At 50.2% G+C, this 19,196-nt stretch overlaps 9 protein-coding genes across 9 annotated transcripts; 4 read left to right on the top strand and 5 right to left on the bottom strand.

Moving 5' to 3' along the window:
• Positions 1 to 1,137: 1,137 nt before the first annotated feature.
• Positions 1,138 to 2,233, top strand: VFPPC_12989 (phosphotransferase enzyme family protein; the record flags this gene model as incomplete). Its single annotated transcript, XM_018290766.1, has 3 exons — positions 1,138 to 1,324; positions 1,383 to 2,067; positions 2,137 to 2,233. 3 exons carry the CDS (start codon positions 1,138 to 1,140, stop codon positions 2,231 to 2,233), a joined length of 969 nt encoding a protein of 322 aa, XP_018149417.1.
• Positions 2,234 to 2,413: 180 nt separating this feature from the next.
• VFPPC_01065 (Snf7 family protein) lies at positions 2,414 to 3,186 on the bottom strand (the record flags this gene model as incomplete). Its single annotated transcript, XM_022428202.1, has 3 exons — positions 2,414 to 2,608; positions 2,687 to 3,050; positions 3,149 to 3,186. The coding sequence occupies 3 exons, from the start codon at positions 3,184 to 3,186 to the stop codon at positions 2,414 to 2,416; spliced, it is 597 nt and encodes a 198-aa protein (XP_022284714.1).
• A 678-nt stretch (positions 3,187 to 3,864) lies between these two features.
• VFPPC_12988 (ribosome biogenesis ATPase RIX7) lies at positions 3,865 to 6,105 on the top strand (the record flags this gene model as incomplete). The annotated part of the gene is made up of 1 exon (XM_018290765.1): positions 3,865 to 6,105. One exon carries the CDS (start codon positions 3,865 to 3,867, stop codon positions 6,103 to 6,105), a length of 2,241 nt encoding a protein of 746 aa, XP_018149415.1.
• Positions 6,106 to 6,545: 440 nt separating this feature from the next.
• VFPPC_12987 (cytochrome c domain-containing protein) lies at positions 6,546 to 7,072 on the bottom strand (the record flags this gene model as incomplete). The annotated part of the gene is made up of 2 exons (XM_018290764.1): positions 6,546 to 6,570; positions 6,633 to 7,072. 2 exons carry the CDS (start codon positions 7,070 to 7,072, stop codon positions 6,546 to 6,548), a joined length of 465 nt encoding a protein of 154 aa, XP_018149414.1.
• A 1,015-nt stretch (positions 7,073 to 8,087) lies between these two features.
• On the top strand, positions 8,088 to 8,926 carry VFPPC_12986 (hypothetical protein; the record flags this gene model as incomplete). The annotated part of the gene is made up of 2 exons (XM_018290763.1): positions 8,088 to 8,435; positions 8,534 to 8,926. 2 exons carry the CDS (start codon positions 8,088 to 8,090, stop codon positions 8,924 to 8,926), a joined length of 741 nt encoding a protein of 246 aa, XP_018149413.1.
• Positions 8,927 to 9,076: 150 nt separating this feature from the next.
• On the bottom strand, positions 9,077 to 10,248 carry VFPPC_12985 (3' exoribonuclease family protein (Rrp42); the record flags this gene model as incomplete). The annotated part of the gene is made up of 2 exons (XM_018290762.1): positions 9,077 to 9,697; positions 9,778 to 10,248. The coding sequence occupies 2 exons, from the start codon at positions 10,246 to 10,248 to the stop codon at positions 9,077 to 9,079; spliced, it is 1,092 nt and encodes a 363-aa protein (XP_018149412.1).
• A 402-nt stretch (positions 10,249 to 10,650) lies between these two features.
• Positions 10,651 to 12,843, bottom strand: VFPPC_12984 (arginine-tRNA-protein transferase; the record flags this gene model as incomplete). Its single annotated transcript, XM_018290761.1, has 2 exons — positions 10,651 to 11,984; positions 12,765 to 12,843. 2 exons carry the CDS (start codon positions 12,841 to 12,843, stop codon positions 10,651 to 10,653), a joined length of 1,413 nt encoding a protein of 470 aa, XP_018149411.1.
• A 3,829-nt stretch (positions 12,844 to 16,672) lies between these two features.
• VFPPC_01062 (hypothetical protein) lies at positions 16,673 to 17,209 on the bottom strand (the record flags this gene model as incomplete). Its single annotated transcript, XM_022428201.1, has 2 exons — positions 16,673 to 17,106; positions 17,200 to 17,209. 2 exons carry the CDS (start codon positions 17,207 to 17,209, stop codon positions 16,673 to 16,675), a joined length of 444 nt encoding a protein of 147 aa, XP_022284713.1.
• A 918-nt stretch (positions 17,210 to 18,127) lies between these two features.
• VFPPC_12983 (NUDIX/MutT family protein) lies at positions 18,128 to 18,798 on the top strand (the record flags this gene model as incomplete). Its single annotated transcript, XM_018290760.1, has 2 exons — positions 18,128 to 18,197; positions 18,380 to 18,798. The coding sequence occupies 2 exons, from the start codon at positions 18,128 to 18,130 to the stop codon at positions 18,796 to 18,798; spliced, it is 489 nt and encodes a 162-aa protein (XP_018149408.1).
• Between the last annotated feature and the right edge of the window lie 398 nt (positions 18,799 to 19,196).

Genomic DNA, 19,196 nt, shown 5'->3' with positions numbered 1-19,196 from the left:
GAGTACTTGGTAGCTGGTTGATGCATGGTTGCTGTGAAGAGTATAAATAGGGCGTTTGTCCCTGCCGCACATGACAGAAGTTGTTCCATGTTTGTGTATATTCGGTCCGGTGAACAAAGAGAAAACCACAGGCATTGATCATATATTTATACTCGGTACCCGTCAGACTTTTTGAAATCTGGTCCTTGTCTTTCAAAACCATCAGAGCAACATCAAAGACCTGCACGTCTCCCACATGCCATCCAAGACAAAGACAACGACAAAGAGCTGGTTTGCTCGTCACATGGCTCCGCCACCGCCTCTGAACAACATGCCCATATGTCCCTGTGCAAACTGCTACAATGTCGTTGCTCAGAGGCCTCGAATGGAGACATCAAGAGATAATTCTACCCTGAGTTCAGTCAATGGCAGTTCACTCTCCGATGCCAGACGAGAATCAGACAGCTTATCACTGAGCAGTCAAGACACAGCCACAACGACGACGCATATTGAGCTCGTCCCCGAGAAATAAGTCAGCGATAAAGCATGTGTGATAAGAGACTGGATATCAATATATTCTTGGGTGTTGAACCGTTCTGCGGTAATGCCCATTTTGAGCGACTGCACGGTGTTAGGAGAAACATGTGTTCTTTACCACTCGAATTATTGGCAATTACAAAAGCGGATGGCTATTCAACGGGCATTGAGTAAAGAATGGAAAACTTGCTTGTGCATGTGGGCACTGAACTCTTCTTTTCTGGGTCACATTCATTTGATGAGTCCATCTTGGCAATCATGCTCAAATATGGGGAACAGACTTACACCAGACCCCCGAATAACCCGACCATCACAAGCGAAATTGGTAGATTTTTTGAGATCGGGAAATTATCTAAATAGACTTTCACAATGATTTAACCTTGTTAAGTCTGTGTCACTCTGCCGTTGCACAAGCCGGCAGATATATTGACTCAACGGTGGTGTTGTACATGGCTTCAATATTCACTCACATCCCAACATGCCACCATACTTGACACCATCCATGACGCACCCCGCCGTCATTGGCATTCATCACCTCCACCAACCATGAAACCACATCTCTAAGACCATGACCCATGCCAACCAGCGTTTGACACTCTCTAAACATCGCAAAAAACAAATATGGCACCGAGTGTTGACCCAGAGATTCTTCGAGCCCTCGGCATAGAAGGCCAAGATGCCAAGATCACCACCCACGGCGCATCTGGCTTCTCATCAACCTTCAAGTTATCAGCCACGATAGACGGCCAGCCCATGAATTACTTTGTCAAAACCGGTACCGGAGAGAGCGCAGATTTCATGTTCAAAGGTACGGCACAAGCCTGGATATCGTCCTGCAAATACAGCCATTGACGCCGACAGTACAGGAGAACATGCATCCTTAAACGCAATCCATGACACCGTCCCCAACTTCTGTCCCAAATCTTATGCCCACGGCGCCATGTCAGCGTCAAACAAATACTTTCTCATCACCGACTTTCTCGACCTGGGGTCCTCAGCCTCCGGAGGTTCCGGCCTATCCTTGGCAGCCAAATTAGCAAAGCTGCATACAACGCCAGCGCCCAACCCAGAAGGCTACGACAAACCCATGTTTGGATTCCCCGTCTCGACGTGCTGCGGGGAAACAGCGCAAGACAATGCGTGGAAATCGTCCTGGGCTGAGTTTTATGCTGATAACCGACTGCGCGGCATTCTCAGAGAGTGCGTCAAGAACAATGGCAGTGACAATGAACTAACCAACACTGTTGAAGCAGTGGCATCCAAGGTCGTCCCTCGGTTAATAGGTGATTCCACCGTCAAGAACATAACACCAGTAGTTATTCACGGTGATTTGTGGAGTGGGAATCATTCCAGAGGCCAGATCGGTGGCAAAGGGGGCGCAGAAGAAGTTGTCTTTGATCCGTCAGCTGTGTATGGCCACTCGGAGTACGAACTGGGCATAATGAAGATGTTTGGAGGATTTGGAAGTAGTTTTTGGAACGAGTATGAAAAGCTGGTTCCAAAGGCACACCCGAAAGAGGAGTGGGCGGATAGAATTGCCCTGTATGAACTGTAAGTGAGAAGCCACTGTCGACTTTTCTCCTTGTCTGGTACTATTCGATGCTAATTTAGTATTCGCAGGTATCACCATTTAAATCACTTTGCCATCTTTGGCGGTGGTTACCGCGGAGGAGCCATGTCCATTATGCGGAAGCTAATTGCCAAATATGGTCGGTAAATGAAATATTTCAACTGCGTCGTATTTACGAAGATATCCCAAAAAAAAAGTGTGCTGTGTGATGCAAAGCTGAATAGACCAAGTGCCCCCAACTCCGTGTATGATTGCTCGCTGTAATGCACCAAAGCGCAGTCTAAAAATGCAAACTTTAAACAGCCCTCACCAACTCGCAATTGGAGGTTACGCAGCCAACATCTGCCGCGTTTCTCGTGCTGGTTCCTCCTCCGGTCTCTCAGATATAGGAACTTGCGCATTCGGCACAGACGGCAACTCTTGTCCCTCCCCAGAGAGCTCGGCCTGTAGCGCAGCCAGCTCGTCTTCCACCTCCTCCTCGTCCTGGTTTGATATCTGGCCACCGAGCATATCACTAACTTCCTGTGTGTTATAAAGCAATTAGCCGCCGCAGTCAACTAAGTCATACAGGGACAGTCGGCAATAGAGGGGAAAACGAACCTGCTGGTAGGCAATCGCATCCGCCGTTTCGCCCATGAGCTTCTCGACATTCTCCAACCCTCCCATCTCGGCGTGAATCTCCTTCAAGACCTTGGTACCCTGTTGCAAGCCAAACACCACATCCTTTTGTATCAGCGCGAACTCGACATTCGACGTCAACTTCTCCAGCTGTTCGAGCTGCGCGTCAGTCTTGGCCAGCAGCGATTCTTGATACTTCTTGCGCCGCAGTGCCAGCAACGCTCGCTTCTTGTCGCCCTTGGTGAGCATTTGCTTAGCAATATCTGTCTCTTTGTCTGTGAGGACGGTGATTCGTCGCTGGTACTGGTGTAGTTTATCGCGCTGGTTTTTCATGTCCAGGATCGCCCTAAATTCGAGCACGAGATGGTTGATAAGCGGGGTGGCGTCATTTGGATAACGATGCAGAACTACAATGAAGGGAGAGAGAGAGTAGGAAAAGCATACTTGTCCTGGGCGGTGACTTTGCTGGTATTGCCACCCATGATTGTGCGCACTTCTCCGGATCCAGCCGCTGAGTGGCACGTCTACCTGAACCCTTTTCGGTGTGCTGCTCAGTCGAGAGTGTTGTTGAAACTGAAGCTGGTATGGTGTCGCATGCCATGACCTGCTGGTCTGGTGGTTCGTCATGGGTCTTTGGCGGTGGACCATGTGTGGCGGCGGGCTAGTTTAGTGGAGACATGGATATGATTGAGAGCTCTATCGATAAGCAACCGTCGACTCACGACTGCTAAAAAAGTTTTGGGATGTCGCCCATCACATGAAGTTGGGATTCGAAACAACACCAAGATTGAGGACCGTATCGAGTTATTGCGCACAAACCTAGCCGGTTGGACCGGGTGCAAACGACTGAGGATAAATCATGCGCATATTTCCTTGAATCGGAGACGGATGCGTTACCAAAACATCATTCTCCCGTTCGACAGCGCTGGTATGGCGAAGGCTTCTAACCGCCACTGACGGACTCACCCACTCTGACGCCATAGAACGGTTTTCATTGCTATCGCAGTATACTAGGCGGAAAATCAGTCGCTGGAACGGGGTTGTATTCGCTATACTTGCTACGAAAAGGCCGATCAATACCCTCACGGCGTCATTGGTACCAGCACCTTGCTGCCAGACACATTTTGTGGACTCCTTGGCGAATTTTATGCTTCACAACTATGCCACCGGGCATGGTAAGGCCGCGCGTAAACCTTCGTTCGCGCATCGAACGGGATGTTTACACTGTTTTGAAACAACTGGAAACAGCAAATGGCAGTAGTCCATTCAAAACAGTCACAGCAGCGTACGATGCAATCCAAAGATCCAATTCCAGCCTTAGGAGACAAAAGAAGAGGCCACTGGAGGATGCCATAGACCGCGTGCTCTTATTCAGAAAACAGGAAGTTGAGGACTCGAGCGATTCTGAAGCAGCGATTGAGGAGGCCGAGCCCACCAAGCCGGAAGACGAGAGATTTCTCTTAAATCGACAGATGACGAAACTTTGGCAGCAAGAACCACCATCTAGCAAGACTGAGTCCATGGAGCCATCACCCGCCAAAAAGCGGCGGATCCAAACTGAGCCTGAGGATACGCCTGGTCAAACTAGTGCTGTCGAAACAGTTGTTAATGGCAACATTTCCGAAGGTCCTTCCAATGCACAGAAACAAGAGAAACAGCAAACCAAGAAAATCCAGAAACCCAGCCGGTTTACGGTCGAGCATGTGGATGAAGAGGTACCGCTGGGTGGTCTTGGGGAGATATATGGCGATCTCTTAGAGCACGGCTGCAGACTATTACGATTTGCCACCTACTACGAGGAAAACGGATGGGATAGAACAACCGGTATTCTTTTGTCAGGCCCTTGTGGCATGGGAAAGCGATCACTAGTAAAGAATGTGGCATCAATGCTCGGTGTTCCACTAGTGTCACTAAACGGATGCCTCGAAGACCCTGAAAGAATGGAAAGAAGCATGGCCGAAGCCTTTGACGCAGCCATAGCCCAAGCACCCAGCATCGTATTTGTCGGCGAAATCGACCAGTACATGTCCAAACCTGGCTCGTCCAACCACAACGAACACCACTCAAGGGCGGTTCGTCTCTTCACGCAGCAAATGCAGCGTTTAAAACACCGGCGAGGAGAAGATGGATACGTCCTCGCTATGGCTACAACCTCTAAAATTGCAGATGTCGACCAAGGAGTTTTGAAAACAGGCTTATTCGAAATAACCAAACAACTCAAGATCCCAGATTACGAAGCAAGACGAGACATTCTCGCAACAGTAACAAAAAGAAAGACCCTTGCGGAAGACGTTGACGTGGATGAGATTGCGCGGATAACACACGGCTTCGTGGCAGCTGAACTGGTTCTCATTACCAAATTGGCAACAGAACTAGCCGCCAAATGTATCAGCGAAGACGCTGAATCCACCGACGTTCGCATGTCAGAAATGAAAACCGCCATCCTCTCCGGAAACCGAGACTTCTTTTCTGCCATGAGACCTCGCATACGTCCCCTGGCACCGGTATCAATGGAAAATTTCAAATCCGCCATCAAAGATTTCACCCCTTCCCTGCGCAAAGAAGGCTTCACCGTCATCCCCAACGTCACCTGGGATCAAGTCGGCGCGCTCGATAAGGCTCGCAAGCAACTACACATGTCTATCATCGGCCCCATCAAACGCCCGGAAGTGTACAAAGAATTCGGCCTCAAGCAAACTGCCGGCATTCTTCTCTGGGGTCCCCCAGGCTGTGGCAAAACCCTTGTCGCCCAAGCCATCGCCAACGAAGCCAAAGCAAGCTTCATCCTAATCAACGGGCCAGAACTCCTAAACAAGTACGTGGGAGAGTCTGAGCGGGCAGTACGAGAACTCTTCCAGCGTGCGCGCTCCTCAACACCCTGTATCCTCTTCTTCGACGAAATCGACTCCATCGTGCCCCCTCGAGCAAACTCCTCAACCGACTCCGGCGCACGTGTAGTCAACGCACTGCTCACTGAACTCGATGGCGCGCAGGACCGAACAGGCGTCTACGTAATCGGCACCACGAACCGCCCCGAAATGATCGACGAGGCTATTCTCCGTCCCGGCCGTCTCGGCGTCCAACTCTTCATTGATCTTCCCACCCCATCAGAGCGCGTCGATATCCTTCGCGCCATCTACAGAACTCGACATGAGAACCCTTCCCCAACTGCAATGGAGGGTCTCGCATCCATAGCCCAAGATAACCGTTGTAAGAACTTTAGCGGCGCCGATTTAAGTGGTTTACATGCAAAAGCGGCAGAGAGTGCATTGGAGAGGTGGATGCAGGACGAGACGTCTAGCAAGGAAATGATTGACGCGGACTGGGAGTTTGCGCTGGCGAATACAAAGTCCAGTGTGAGGGATCCAGAGTCTTATAGAGGGAGGGATATGATTCTGTGAAGGGTGGTTGGATAACATGTTTAACTTTGACTACGACGCAATGCATAGACTACTTGAATGTGTGTATGATCAGTACCATCATGGCTAGATGTGTGACGGCTTTGTTTTCAACTGAACTGCCGTTCTTAGGACTGCTGTAACAAGACAGCGGGCAATGAGATATTGTATTACAGTGCAAGCCACGTCGTATTATGCCTAGTTGCAAAAAAGTGTGTGGCACTGGCACGCGGGACCGTGTTCACAGGCAACAAAGAAACAGAACAACACATCTACACATACTATTCACCGAGTCAATTCAAGGCCAGAGATAAACGCTCGTAAAAGCGGAGTTGAATAACAGGCACATTGCTGGTAGTGCCTCGGCTATTCTAAAAGTTTTGTCTATAATACACTCGTACCGTCCCCGTCTATCAAGTCTTATCATTACACGTGCAAGGCACTTAAGCAGTAGAGTCCTTCAGGAAGCTGGCGGCATTGTTAGTCTTTGTTTCAAAATTTCCAGTTTACACGGGCCATGGTATACGTACGCAATCAGATCCTTCCTGTCCTTCTCCTTCTTGAGACCACCGAAAGCCATCTTGGTGCCGGGGATGTACTTCTTGGGGTTCTCAAGGTAAGCGAAGAGGGTGTCGTCATCCCAGGTGATGCCCTTCTGCTTGTTGGCATCGGTGTAGGAGTAGCCCTCTACGGAACCGGTCTTGCGGCCGAAAAGGCCATGCAGAGCGGGACCAATCTTGTTACCGCCGTCCTTCTCGACGGTGTGGCACTGAGCACAACGAGTCTTGAAGAGGTTGGCACCCTTCTTAGCGTCACCTAGAGTATGTCTATCAGCGCATGTTCCTTCCAAGTCGTATGGTGTGTTGCCCGAAAAAGGGACGCATCTAAGGGCTATCAGTAGAGCCGTGTCGCCAAATGCGGAGCCGGAGACGGGATAAATAAAGATGAAGCTGCCCATCCTCACGAGCATTGCTGCAACGAGCGCATCATCGGGCGTGTGCTGTGTCGGCTTTCCGACACGTTGCAAATGGCGCAGGAGTAAAGGGAACTGCGCAAGCAGCCATTGGCCCGTAAAACCATGCCCGATCGTGAAATTGACTCAATTGAAGTTCAAAATCTCGGCGCCCGCTGTCTTCATCCTCATTCATCGTCTGGCGTGGACGCAATGGCAAAAACACCGGCTCGACCGACCAACCCGAGGCCTCGGTTCTTCGGAAACAGCATAATTTGCAAAACTTACCGCCAGCCATTTTGAATTATGGGGGTTATGAAAAATGTATTAAAACAAGGGTATTCGTAGGAACGGTCGTGAAGAAGAATCCCGAGAGTTGTCTGTGACGACTTGGGATTTAATGATACGGGTTGTTGTGTAGGATGGGAGAGGGAGAAGAGAAAGAGAGGCCAGGAGCGCCGAACGAAAAAAAAAAGTTTACTTATGACAGCATGCATACTCTGATCAGCCAGGCACTCAAAAACCTGGCAATGGGTCTCCTGTTGCGAAGACCACACGATTGAGCCACAGTTACCTGAGGCGCAGTCCAATCAGAGCGCTGCAATTACGCAGTCACAGGACCCGCCACATCAGCTGCCCCGGGTAAAGTCGGACGTCTGGTGAGTAACTTTTTTGGAAACGGGGCACTGGGGCGTTGTAATTTTGCGCAACCGCTGACAAGGGAGTGCTCAGGCAACATTGAATCGTTTTGCTCCACTCATACGGAGTAATTGCTTCTAAAACTGCTCAACATTGGCCTTTATTCCCAGGCAATCCCACCTGGTTACAGTTGAAAGCTCCCCAAGGCTATCATCCCATTGCCCCGGAGCAGACCCGGCCAAAGCTCGGCAAAAAGACCTGCACCTGCCTGAGGGTCCAAGGCTAACAATCCAGTCAACAAAGAATCTTTGGTCCAAATACAGCATACAACGTCAACATCTGAGCTGGATTGCATTGCAAAGGGACACACCCACATCCCACGTACAAACTCGCAATGGCTTCGAGAACGATAATACCGCGGTTCTTGTTGCCTCTCCAAGGCCCTCTGTGGCGAGGCGTCCGCATTCCACTCTCGCAAAATGTTCGCATCAGATACGCATCATCGACAAACGACTCCCAACCCCAGAAGCCAATTGTGCTCGAGAAGCCGGCCAAGTTCAACCCTCCATCCCACGGTTCCCGCCTCAAGCGGAATACCCTGCCGAAGCACTATGGCCCTGATTTGACTGCGTCGGAGATTTCTGCCCAGGGCAAGAGGGACTATCCAGGCATGATGGCGCCAGAAGGATCATGGTCTCATTGGTTTTGGCACAGTAGACTGTTACATACCTTTATTACCATGGTACGACTCCACACCCCCCTTGATGCTATCCCATTGATTATGTTCAGTCACTGGACTCAGCAGATATCCTGGAAATAGCAGTACTAACGTCCATGTAGGGAGCCCTTTTCGCCATGGCCATTTACACCTTCTTCATGAACTACGCATACAATTCCCCCTTCAAGGACCTCGCTCCTTCCATGTCCGACCTCTGGCAAAACCCGACTTACTTCTTCGCTGCATGGAAGAACGTCATCGCCATGCACGAGAAGGACAAGGCCGCGAAAGCTAGAGAGCACCGCACGCAGTACCTGGATGATGTCGCCAAGAGAAGATATTACATGAAGGCGCATGGCATCGAGACCAAGGACCCGGTTAGCTTGGTGTTTGGCAAGGATGAAACAAAGTCAGAAGAAGAGCTGGAAGCTGTAGCGCTTGGACGAGAGTTGTCTCCCAAGCCTGAGACGGACGACAAGCCCGAGCAAAAGAAGAAATGGCTTGGTATTTGGTGATGCAAGGTGCTTATTCTACGACTTACTCCTAATGTAGACCTAACGCCCTCGACTGCCCTCAGGCAGCGCTATAAATTGACCCCTTTCACAAATGTAGTATATGCATGTCGCCCAAAACTTTTTCCTGTTCCTCTAGCCAGTAACCATTGCCTATGCCAAATCAACGCCCTCGAGCCCATCCAAAACGTCATCCGCAACACCACCCTTCTCAAGGACAGTTTCTATAATGCTATTCATGACGGTGAACCTGGTCCCGCCCAACGGCGCTTTCCACACACCTTGCACGGGCTGGTGTCTCTCCGCGTTCTGCTGCTTCGTAGCAGAACCAGCCGCCGCTCCATTCGTAGCAACATTTAACGAATTCGGAACACCAGGTGGTGTTAATCTCGACGGAGGGTCGACGGTCCTCATGGATAACAGTCTTAATTCCCGTTTTGAATCGACATCCATTCCTCCCTCCTCCTTCCCCTTTCTGACTTCTGCTATCGACACGGCCAATGCCGTCTCTGCAACTGCCAGCTCCTCCTTTGAAGGGTCGAAGATGACATTGTCGCCTACGCATATAACCAGCAGCGTAACCGGAGGTCGAGAGCCAGGGATGCCCTCCCCACGAGGATACAAGTAGGTCGATGTTTCCCAGTCATCGTCGAACATGGGATCCTCATCACCCTCCGACTTCAGCCGTGGCAGCCGTGTCGCAAGAAGTGCAAGGTGAGACGTCAACGATAGCAGAGGAAGCGGATATGACAGAGGCGGCGATATCAGTAGAACCTAAGCAGCCAAAGAATTAGACTCACACAACCCATAACCCCACACACTTGACCATAGAAACACAGAGATAGAACACTCACATCAAGATACAACCTCCAGTGAAACCGCCTATTAATCCACAACTTCTTCGCAAACTCCCCATCCGCAAGCAACGCCTCTCTCAGCATCTCCGCCAAAAACACAGTCGACGCCTCATCATCTCTCTGGCCGGGTATCTCAATCGTCATCTCTAGCCAATCCCCCCGTGCGCCTGACTTGGGATCATCAACTGCCGCATTCGCAATGGCGCTCAGCTTTCCGTCCTGATCGTCGGCATCTCGTACTCCGGGCGTCTTCTCAATTTCCGCCTTCACACCAACAATGGCTTCTGTTCCGTCTGAAAAGCAGACGCGGGCACTGCCATTCGTGCCGGGCAAGATACCCGTCTCTGCGGCCAATGGGCGGAATTGTGTCGAGGAACGGCCATCGGGACGGATTGGTGGGGTAAGTGAGAGTGAGGTGTGAAGGTATGCGAGTTCGGCGGGTGAGAGGAGAGTTTGTTGAGCGGCCATGGCCTCTCAGGAGTAGCGGTGGCGGCTTTCCCAGGCGCGTATTGTCAATTGGTGAGATGTGCTGGTGGTGCTTGAAATGCTGGTGAGGTTCATGTGTTCGTGGAAAGTTTTTTGGAGCTCCAGCTTTGGGTCGCATGCCTTGATGGTATTTGATAAGATAGGCTGGCTTTGGTGGGGACATTGAACAACTTGAAGGTTCGCACTCCTGGCCCATCAAATACATCAACCACATCCCTCGTGCCATGAGCTTTAATACAGTGCAATCTCTCACTTTTCATTTCAATTTGCATCAAAAATGGAGAAGAAGCTTCAATTTTGTTTCTAAATTCAACTTTCAGGGTTGCAGGTCCAGCCATCAATTCTGCGAAGTGGCTACCCCGGTGGGGTTCCTGCACAGCAAAGCTAATCCCGCTCTCGTGACATGTCCAGACATATCAGATCTCTTACATCTGGCCCAACTGCTGCAATCAGCTCTGCTATGGACGCCTTGATACCAGGCCAATCAGTGATGTTTTTAGAGTCCCAAGCTACCAGGTCCGATGTCTCGAATAATGGTCCAGTAGGAAATACCTTCAAAGCAATGTGATCCAAATCCACGTGTAACATGTCTGAGACGGACTTGATTCCAGGCATTCCCGATCGGAAGAGCGAACGTGTGTCGTCATCTTCGTCTTCGCCTTCATCCTCGTCCATATCCTCGGGCTGATCTTCTGCGGTGGCGGAATCCATTGCATCTGTGACACTTTCAACACCAGTTGGTTCTTTTTCATTGCCGACTTTGAGCCTTTTGGAATCTCTAGTCTCATCATCTCTCAATAACTTGTCAGCAGAAGAGTCATCTCGCCTTTCGACAGACATGCTGAGGAAGGCCTTTTGGTCGAGAAGTTTCAAGATTGTATGGTCCAATAGATCCCAGCCAAGGCTGACGGGATCAAGAATGTACTGAGGGGCATAGTCGACCTTGTACTTCATCTTGGGACAGTTGTGAATATAGAATCCGGGATACCACCAGCGATATCCTTCGTCGCTCGCCAAAGCGATTTCGTGCATTGCGCCCAACTTTCCAGGAGTCTGTTTGTGAATACTCTCGTGATACAAAAAGTAAACGGAGCTAACGCAGTCCGGTAGCAAGTCTAAGACCCCAATGGCAACAAGAACGCCATCTAGGCGGTAACATTGATGGTATGAGCCTAACTTGCGCTTCTTCCCATCAGACGTCACCATTACTTCGCGCCGTAACGGAGATGTGCAAAGAAATCGTTTGAACGCTCGGGGCGTTCTGTCTTCAGGAGGGTCCTTGTGTACGACTTTTTGGTAGTTATCATACACATGATACTTCTCTTCGGTGAAATTGTTCTCTTCAAGTGTAATCACAAGTTTATGAGCAGGTTCTGGAGGGGCCTTTAAGTTCCTGTACTCTGCTTCGTGGACGCGGTCGGTAAGAACGAATTCATTGTCCCTCCTCTTGACCTCTTCGCGGCTTTTGGGGTATAATCGCGCGGCCTCCTTAATGTAAGACTCTCCCAAAACAAACTTATTGAAACGATTTACGGTTTGGCGCTGATTTCTCGACGGGCTGAACTGACTGGAATCAAGGCGTATTGTATAATGAGGGCAGCATGACCTTCTCTGATCTGGTCGATACAAAAGCTTGCCGGATCGACGCCAGCATCGGTCAAGAAGAGTCTGATAAAATTTCGGGCTCAAGGACGTTGCGTTTGCATAGTACGAGTAACCTGAGAGAAGCTGCAGTGTCAGTGTCTGTGTCTTCAAACTCACGATATACTATGAAAAGGCTATGCGATTTTTTCATATTGTGGCATGACCAAGGAAAGCACGACCTCGTCCATGATAGTCACAAGGATGCAACATATTCCGGCAAGACATCAGACTCACTTCTTGACTGGCCATGATCTAGCGTGTGACAATATCCGCATCTTGAAGAGTTTGCATATCCTGTTATAATCATCAGCAACTCAAGCCATCACAGGATCTTTAGAACATTTCAAAATGTCTCAGTCGGTGTTGTCCAAAAAGCCGTGTGTATAGAATTGGCGACGGTTAAAACCACAGTGGCGGGGCGTTAGAGCCAGCCTGCTTCATTGCATCCATCCTGAATATCGTGATAATGTGCTGCAATACTACGCGGCGAAGCGTGTAGTGATGTACAAGACATACATGAGGCGGCTTGCCCTCGTAGACTACCTACTCATCTAGGCAATTGAAAGCCAACTCCTGCAGTTGGAAAGAATGCGCCCCAAAGGCAAAGGGCTTGAGACGGTAGCTGGGATGTGCAAAATGACCAAGGCAGTCTAAGTGACCCCATCCAACCTTGAAGGAGGACCTTCCAAGCAAAATCCAAGCAAAAACGAAGCAAAAACCAAGCCCCGTGTGGACAGAATGAATAGAGGTTGCATCTCCAACCAACTGGGAAGTCAAGTAGAGGCACGTGGGGTTGATGGGGTTGATATGGTGGAGGGAGGGAGTGGGATCGAAAAGAAGCGACAGCAACTCACCGATTGGAGAAATGTATTCGTAGTTGAATGAGGCGTCTTCAGGGGTCTGCATGGTGCCAGTTGTCGGCCCAGGTTCCATGGTGGTGCAAAACGCCGTCAAGTCCGAGCCAAATAAATTTCTGTAAAGGCTAGACCTGATTCTGTGAACCTGAGGGGTCGTGATGAGTGAGTGGTCCAGTTGAACCAACTTGACTGTTGGCTTGCCTGAATCAACACCAGATGTTATGCATCCAGAAGAGGAAAGCCGATGCGTTAAGGGCTACAGCAGCATCAGGGTTCTATATTTGTTGTGAACCCAAGATGGTGTAGCTGGGGAATTTCAAGGCAACGAACGCCTAATTCAGTTACGGCGATATTGTCGAATGAAGAAGAGTCCAAGGCAGGGCCGACAGGTTTCCTAGGAGAACATTAAGGGCTCTGTGGATATCTCTAGACAGAGCGAGGACGACATTGGTAACGACCATGTGGACCAGGCTCTGGACTCTTGCTGTTCGGTACCGATGACGATTGTGTGGGAGAGGACTCAGAGGAGAGGAGGGGTCTGGTGAAGCAGCACAGATGTCTTGTCCGGGTCACCTAGCGCCCGGCGCAATGATGAGCTGTTGGAGCCAGTGAACAGCTCGGCCAGAACGGGATGTTGATCCGGCCTGGTAAGGCTTGAACTTCAGTGGCGGCAGAGCGGATGGCCCGTCAGTGGTTCAAAAGGCAATGATGATGTTGCCATGAGGATATTCGCGATGTCCAGGCATGAACATGACGGTGCAGGACGATGCAGACGGCAGCGTGCCCTGCTGACTTTGCGCCTCAAGCCAGATTGGCCTGGCATATATTAAATGCCTGGATGAGGTCAGCAAAGAAGCTGGTTAGGCTGAGAAGCTGAACTAGTCGTTCATAGCAGGTCTGGTGTGGCCTACTCCTTGTGGCGGCTTGTCTCATTGCCCAAGTCCTGTCAGCTGTCCTCAGGCTGCGAGCCACGGCGCCAAGTTACTTCCACTGCGTTCACCAGACGGGCATGGCTTGGTTGACACATGCACCTGGGCTTCAATATTTCTGGGAGATGCGGGCGAGTATTTGATGCGCGAAACAATTATACATGCTAGCTCGGGGAAACATGGCAGACATGGAACGATGGAGGGGGAAAAGGAGGGGCAGCGGCTGAGCAAGGCAAAAGGAAGGAGCACTTGAGGGGGAACATTTTGAGCTCAATCAAATCCATTGGATCTCAATCTGAACCCAGACCTGATGGAAGCCTTATGCCAGAATCGATGTCTGCAGGCGGCAAGGCAACTAATTTCTTGTTCTAGTTAATACGATATGACATATCTGCATCAAAAAGCACAGGCGGCTGGCAATACCGGATGATGAAGAAACGCCCAAACTTGACCTTACATGTGCAGGTCAGCTGTGCATGTCTGTGGCCAAACCAAACACGTGGGACGATGCCGAAGCTTCAGCAACTGGACACGCAGAATCCATCTGAAAGAATCAAGGCAGGCTCAACCCAAGTTCTTCATGGTAATCTAGCTTTCTAGCTTTCTAGCCAAGGTGTTGAGCATAAAGACAGCATAAAAGTACTGACATACGAATGTATTAAGCTGGCCCGGCGACCTACGAAAATTTACCTGTTCTCGACAGTTTGACAAGGCAATCAGTCTTCTCAAGTCGGATGGGCCTGCTTTCAAAAGATTGGACGATATTTGACAACTTGACCAGGTAGCCAGACGCCACACCTAATACATGTGTAAGTCTGGAAAGGCTGGGATGACTGGACTCAATTGCTCTGCACGTCCACCACCAACCAGAACCCTCAGCAGATCATACTTCCATTGCAAACAGACGCCGCGTTGAAGTTTCTTACATCTGTGACAATTCTATTGTATAAACCGTATAGTACCATCATGGACCAGTATTGCTGTGTCAGAAATCAATCACGAATGGCTGGAATGACCTGCTTACGAGACGAGAAATATGCACGAGGTCGAATACCTTGAGGTCGAGAAGTCGCCGACTAGAAAGCGCCACAGGCGGACAGTGTTGGCAAAGTGTCAGTGTCGCGAGACCAGTCCATTCTTCGATTTCCCAGTCGACTTCTTCGCTTTCGCTTGCTTGCAGTCGTTTCCTCCACCGCATACACATTCCTCTCAAGTACACAAACACACATAGTAACCGACGTCGGTGAGCAACTGGGAGGAAATACCCTTTGGAGCGTGCCGTGCAAAAGACCAATGCAACCAGCTCAGGAGAGATGCATCCTCATGTAACCCTCCGGTTGGCAGCAAATAGCGGATTGAAGCACGTTGAGACTCCATGGGGCAACCACGACAAGGGTTGTCCAGGCTGCAGATGCATGACTCTTCTTTTTTCTTCCCGTCGTCTTCTTCCACAGTTATGCCAACAGGGTTGAGCAGCGCCCCCAGAGACAGATCTTTGGCCCTTTTGCCGACCACGGCTGCCATCCACTTTCCAAGGAAGAAGCTTTGAATCCGCTTGCCGCCCCAAATCATGCATGTGCTGGCGAGATCCACGCCTTACCTCGCCCCGATCTAGCTTCCTTGTCTACCTAGGTATGTCATCAACTTGACTTGAGAGGTTGGGAACTGGAAGTTACGCGGCATCGGCAGAGACACTGGCGTTACTGGTGTTTGCCATTGTCTGGCAACCCTTTGATCCAATCCACAATGAATGTGAATGTACTCCACGTATTGACATATGTCTGGGGGAAATACACATCACCATCGCAGCGCAGGCACCACTGGCTTGCAGAGCAACGGGGCAGGAAGCTGTGAATGGTCGAATGAAAGCTTCACTTTCCACCCACACCACTCAAGCGCTGTCACTGATCCAGCTGTGTATCCAAGGACCTGCAGTACTGTACATCAAGGCAATTTAGATTACTGCTATATATATTCAAGGCATTCCCAAGGCTGCCCTGGCCGTCACCACCTCGTCCGGCTAGTTTTTCCATTGACTCCAAGAACAAACCCAAATCACAAGGATATCCCATCCAAGCACTGCTCGACTTGGTCTCTAGCTTTCTATCCTATCCACCATTGAAGTCCCGTCGTGTCTTCTGCCTGTCCAAAAGACTTTGGCATTTTTCACGCAACAACCAGACAGCACTTGCATGTGTGCATACAGTGCTTGACACCACACTTCACTGAAAACCACACCTTGCTGCCTACTGGTCAACCAACAGGAAAGGTCAACTCTGGTCGCGTGCAATCATCAATCAGCCTTGAAACAAGCCTTTCGGGTAACAACAGCCAGTCCCTCTTCTCGTTGTCACACCCGGGTACTTGGCGGCCAAGCAAATGCTGGACAGTGCCTCGGACCTATCAAGAGTCTTCGCTTTCAGCTAAGGGATTGAAGTTGGTTCGGGACGACCGTTAAAATAGGACTCCCAAGACCAGACCAGACCAGATTGGACCCTTTCCACACACACAGGCACCCCTGTTTGACCCATCGAAAAGTGCTAGCTCGTGGGTACTCTTGGCCTCACCTGGGTAAAGTACCTTGGTATTGAGTGACACTGAGCAAATCTGACCTGGCAAATCCCGCTTTAGATCTTTCTCCAACAACCTACGGTGGGGAGTCAAAAGTATTTGAACACGGAAACGTATCCCATATCACTTTGTGTGCTGAGGCACATTGAGATGTGTTGGTGTATACCTGGATGTGGGCAAATACTTTTTACCACAGACTGTAGTACTTGAGGAGGATACTGTGCAGTATCATATTTTCTTGTACAGTACCATACAGTACTATACTGTAATGCACAGTATTACCGCAGAACAGTCCAAAGATAGCTGGGACCACCCGAACCACGCCGAGTAGAGCGAAACAGAGTTTGTTGGCATCTCCACGAATCTTTGAGCCCTCATTCAAATCCCACCACACCCGTTCTTCCCTCAAGAGTCTGCTCTATTTACAGACGCCTGGTTGCCCCTGGCTCTACCGCTCTTGGGCACCGCACCTGGCACGGACGTACAAACTGAGCTGCCTGCATGTGGTGTTCTGGTTCTGCCAAATATTTTGGATCCCGGAACGTTGCGCAGTACAAGTACAGTTGACCTCTTGGCCGAATATCCCACATTGAGTGCCTTTTCTTGGACTGGGCTTGTCGACGGGCCTGGAACCATCTGTGGACAGCCTTGCTTTCTTAGTGGAATAATAATAAGCGGCAATTGCGCCGTTTGCGAGTCGTCCGTCACTGAGACCACTTTTTCCCTGCTCCGTACTCCGTACTGCAGCTGCCAATTGAAGCCTGGACTGTTAGCTCTTGACAGTCTGGCAGCTTCGAGTCCTGAGTCCTCGAGTTGTCTGGTGCATTGACGTCTGAAATCTGGTGGTTTGGTTGAAATTATTCAAACACAGAGCTGCATCACATTCTTCTCCCTAAAGCATTCAGTACTCAGGGACAAGTTACTTGCATGGCCGGATTCCATACCTGCTCAAGGTGCTTGAATTTGAGCACAAATACTGACCACTTTTTTGTTCTGTGTTGGTTGCACTTGAACCAGCAGGGCCACGCAGCCGCCTTGAACGGAAAGGAAAGCCATCGGATGCAGTCCTGGCTAGCGTCGCCTCCCACACACCAACTTGACTGAACACCTGAGCCATCTGGTCTGGTTGATACACGCCAGATTTGACTTGGAGCAGATTTGATCCATCTGGCTCTCGGCGTCAAGCCTGGCTTGTCTCCTCATCAAGACAGGGCTTGAGCACCACCAAACTGCACCAAACTGCACCAAGCTGGACGGGATCCGTTCACTTGTTGACCCTGCAGCACTGTGCAAGACCAGACCGCAATTGCACTTGCACCTGCCTGGCACAATTCAAGGACTTGACCCCTCCAACACGTCAATTTGACCCCCAGTGCCCCAGTAAAACTTCAATTGACTCCGGTCTGGTCGCTTGAAGTCTCGTCCATTCTGGTGTCAAGTACTGCGCTGCACTGAAAACTTGCTCTGAGCTAGGTCTGGTACTTACTTGACCTTTCAGTCTACCAGACTCCAATCCGGCACCCCGGGAGCAGCAGCCTGGGGCATTTGCCTTTCACCCTCCTCTAAGTCGTTGCACATCAGCTCACACCTCTCTACTTTAATTTTCTCTTCACTTGGGTCCTTGTGCGACAATCACCAAAACTGACCAAGGCGATGATGCGTGGTAGTTCACTTTGATCCTTCTTTGTTTGCTCAAAACGCGAGCCTCAACAACGAGGTCACGGCGCCTCAATCCGCTGTGAGATTTGCAGTCCGCCTCAGCCAGTCCTTTTGGGCCTTTTTTTTTAGCGCTTCCAGTCAACGCCAGACCTTGGACGCAGCAAGCGGTGTCGCAAACCACCACAGTTGACGAGACCTAGCATGTCTGGCCCTGGGTCAGAGACCTCTGATGGTCGGTCGATGCAGTCTAGGACTGGAAGAAATAAGCAAAGTGAGTCCTGAATCCGATCGAATACCTTCTCTTCTCCTAGTTATTGTCGTCTGCTCGCATTGTTGCATTTGTGGTGGTCTGCAGATCACTCCTCACTTTTGACCACAAAATTTGTTCTTGCTCACCTGTGACTCCTCCGGGTGCACCAGGAGAATATGCTAACTTTTGCGTCCCGAATCTAGGGTACAATTCAAAAGGCGAGAGACTAGTCGCAGGCGTCGTCCCCTTAAGCCCCGATCAGAACTTTGTTCTTCTTATACAGTCGACTCGGCGCAAAGGATGGGTTCTCCCAAAAGGAGGGTGGGAGACCGACGAGTCTTGCCAAGAGGCGGCTACACGTGAGGCCTGGGAGGAGGCTGGTATTACAATTCAAATTGACTATGATCTTGGCATCATTGACGAAAAACGGCCCCCAAAGTCGTCCAAGGACAGGTCAAGATATTCTTTTTTCCAGGCTACCGTCCTCAGTGAAGTTGAGGACTGGCCGGAGAGGCATAAGCGAGAGCGTCAGTGGTTTACCTACACCCAAGCTCTCGATGCCTTGGCGACCAGACCTGAGCTGCAGGAAGCGCTCCAGCGGTCTACTATGAACCAGCTGTAGCCGTCCTGTAGCAGGGTCTCTTGGCAGCTAATATTCAAGCACATCGTGTCCTAGCGACTCTCTACGTCGGGTGTTGGACGGGTAATAATCTGTTGCTGGAAATCCTATGCCCCGTGTCGACGATTCAAGACCCTGTCTCAGGTCGTTGCGGGTTGCCGATCGAGGGCCATGGCACGGTGGAGGATTGTGCCAGCTCACGAAGCGAGAACATTCTCGGGTCGCAGCATATTCAATATCGGTATTGGAAGAAGAACTGTTACATTTCCTCTTTCATCCATGCATCATCAGGGGGAGAATATATATCATGCATATATGCTAAGGCGTTAGCGGGCAGAGGAACTATAGATATGCATTTCATGTTTTGATGTGATTTTTTTTTTCGAAGTTGGGTTTGCAAT

This window comes from Pochonia chlamydosporia, chromosome 1, assembly GCF_001653235.2.
Source record: "Pochonia chlamydosporia 170 chromosome 1, whole genome shotgun sequence".
Classification (NCBI taxonomy): domain Eukaryota; kingdom Fungi; phylum Ascomycota; class Sordariomycetes; order Hypocreales; family Clavicipitaceae; genus Pochonia; species Pochonia chlamydosporia.
Note: the sequence above shows the minus strand (reverse complement) of the source record. Positions and strands in the feature narration are given on the sequence as shown.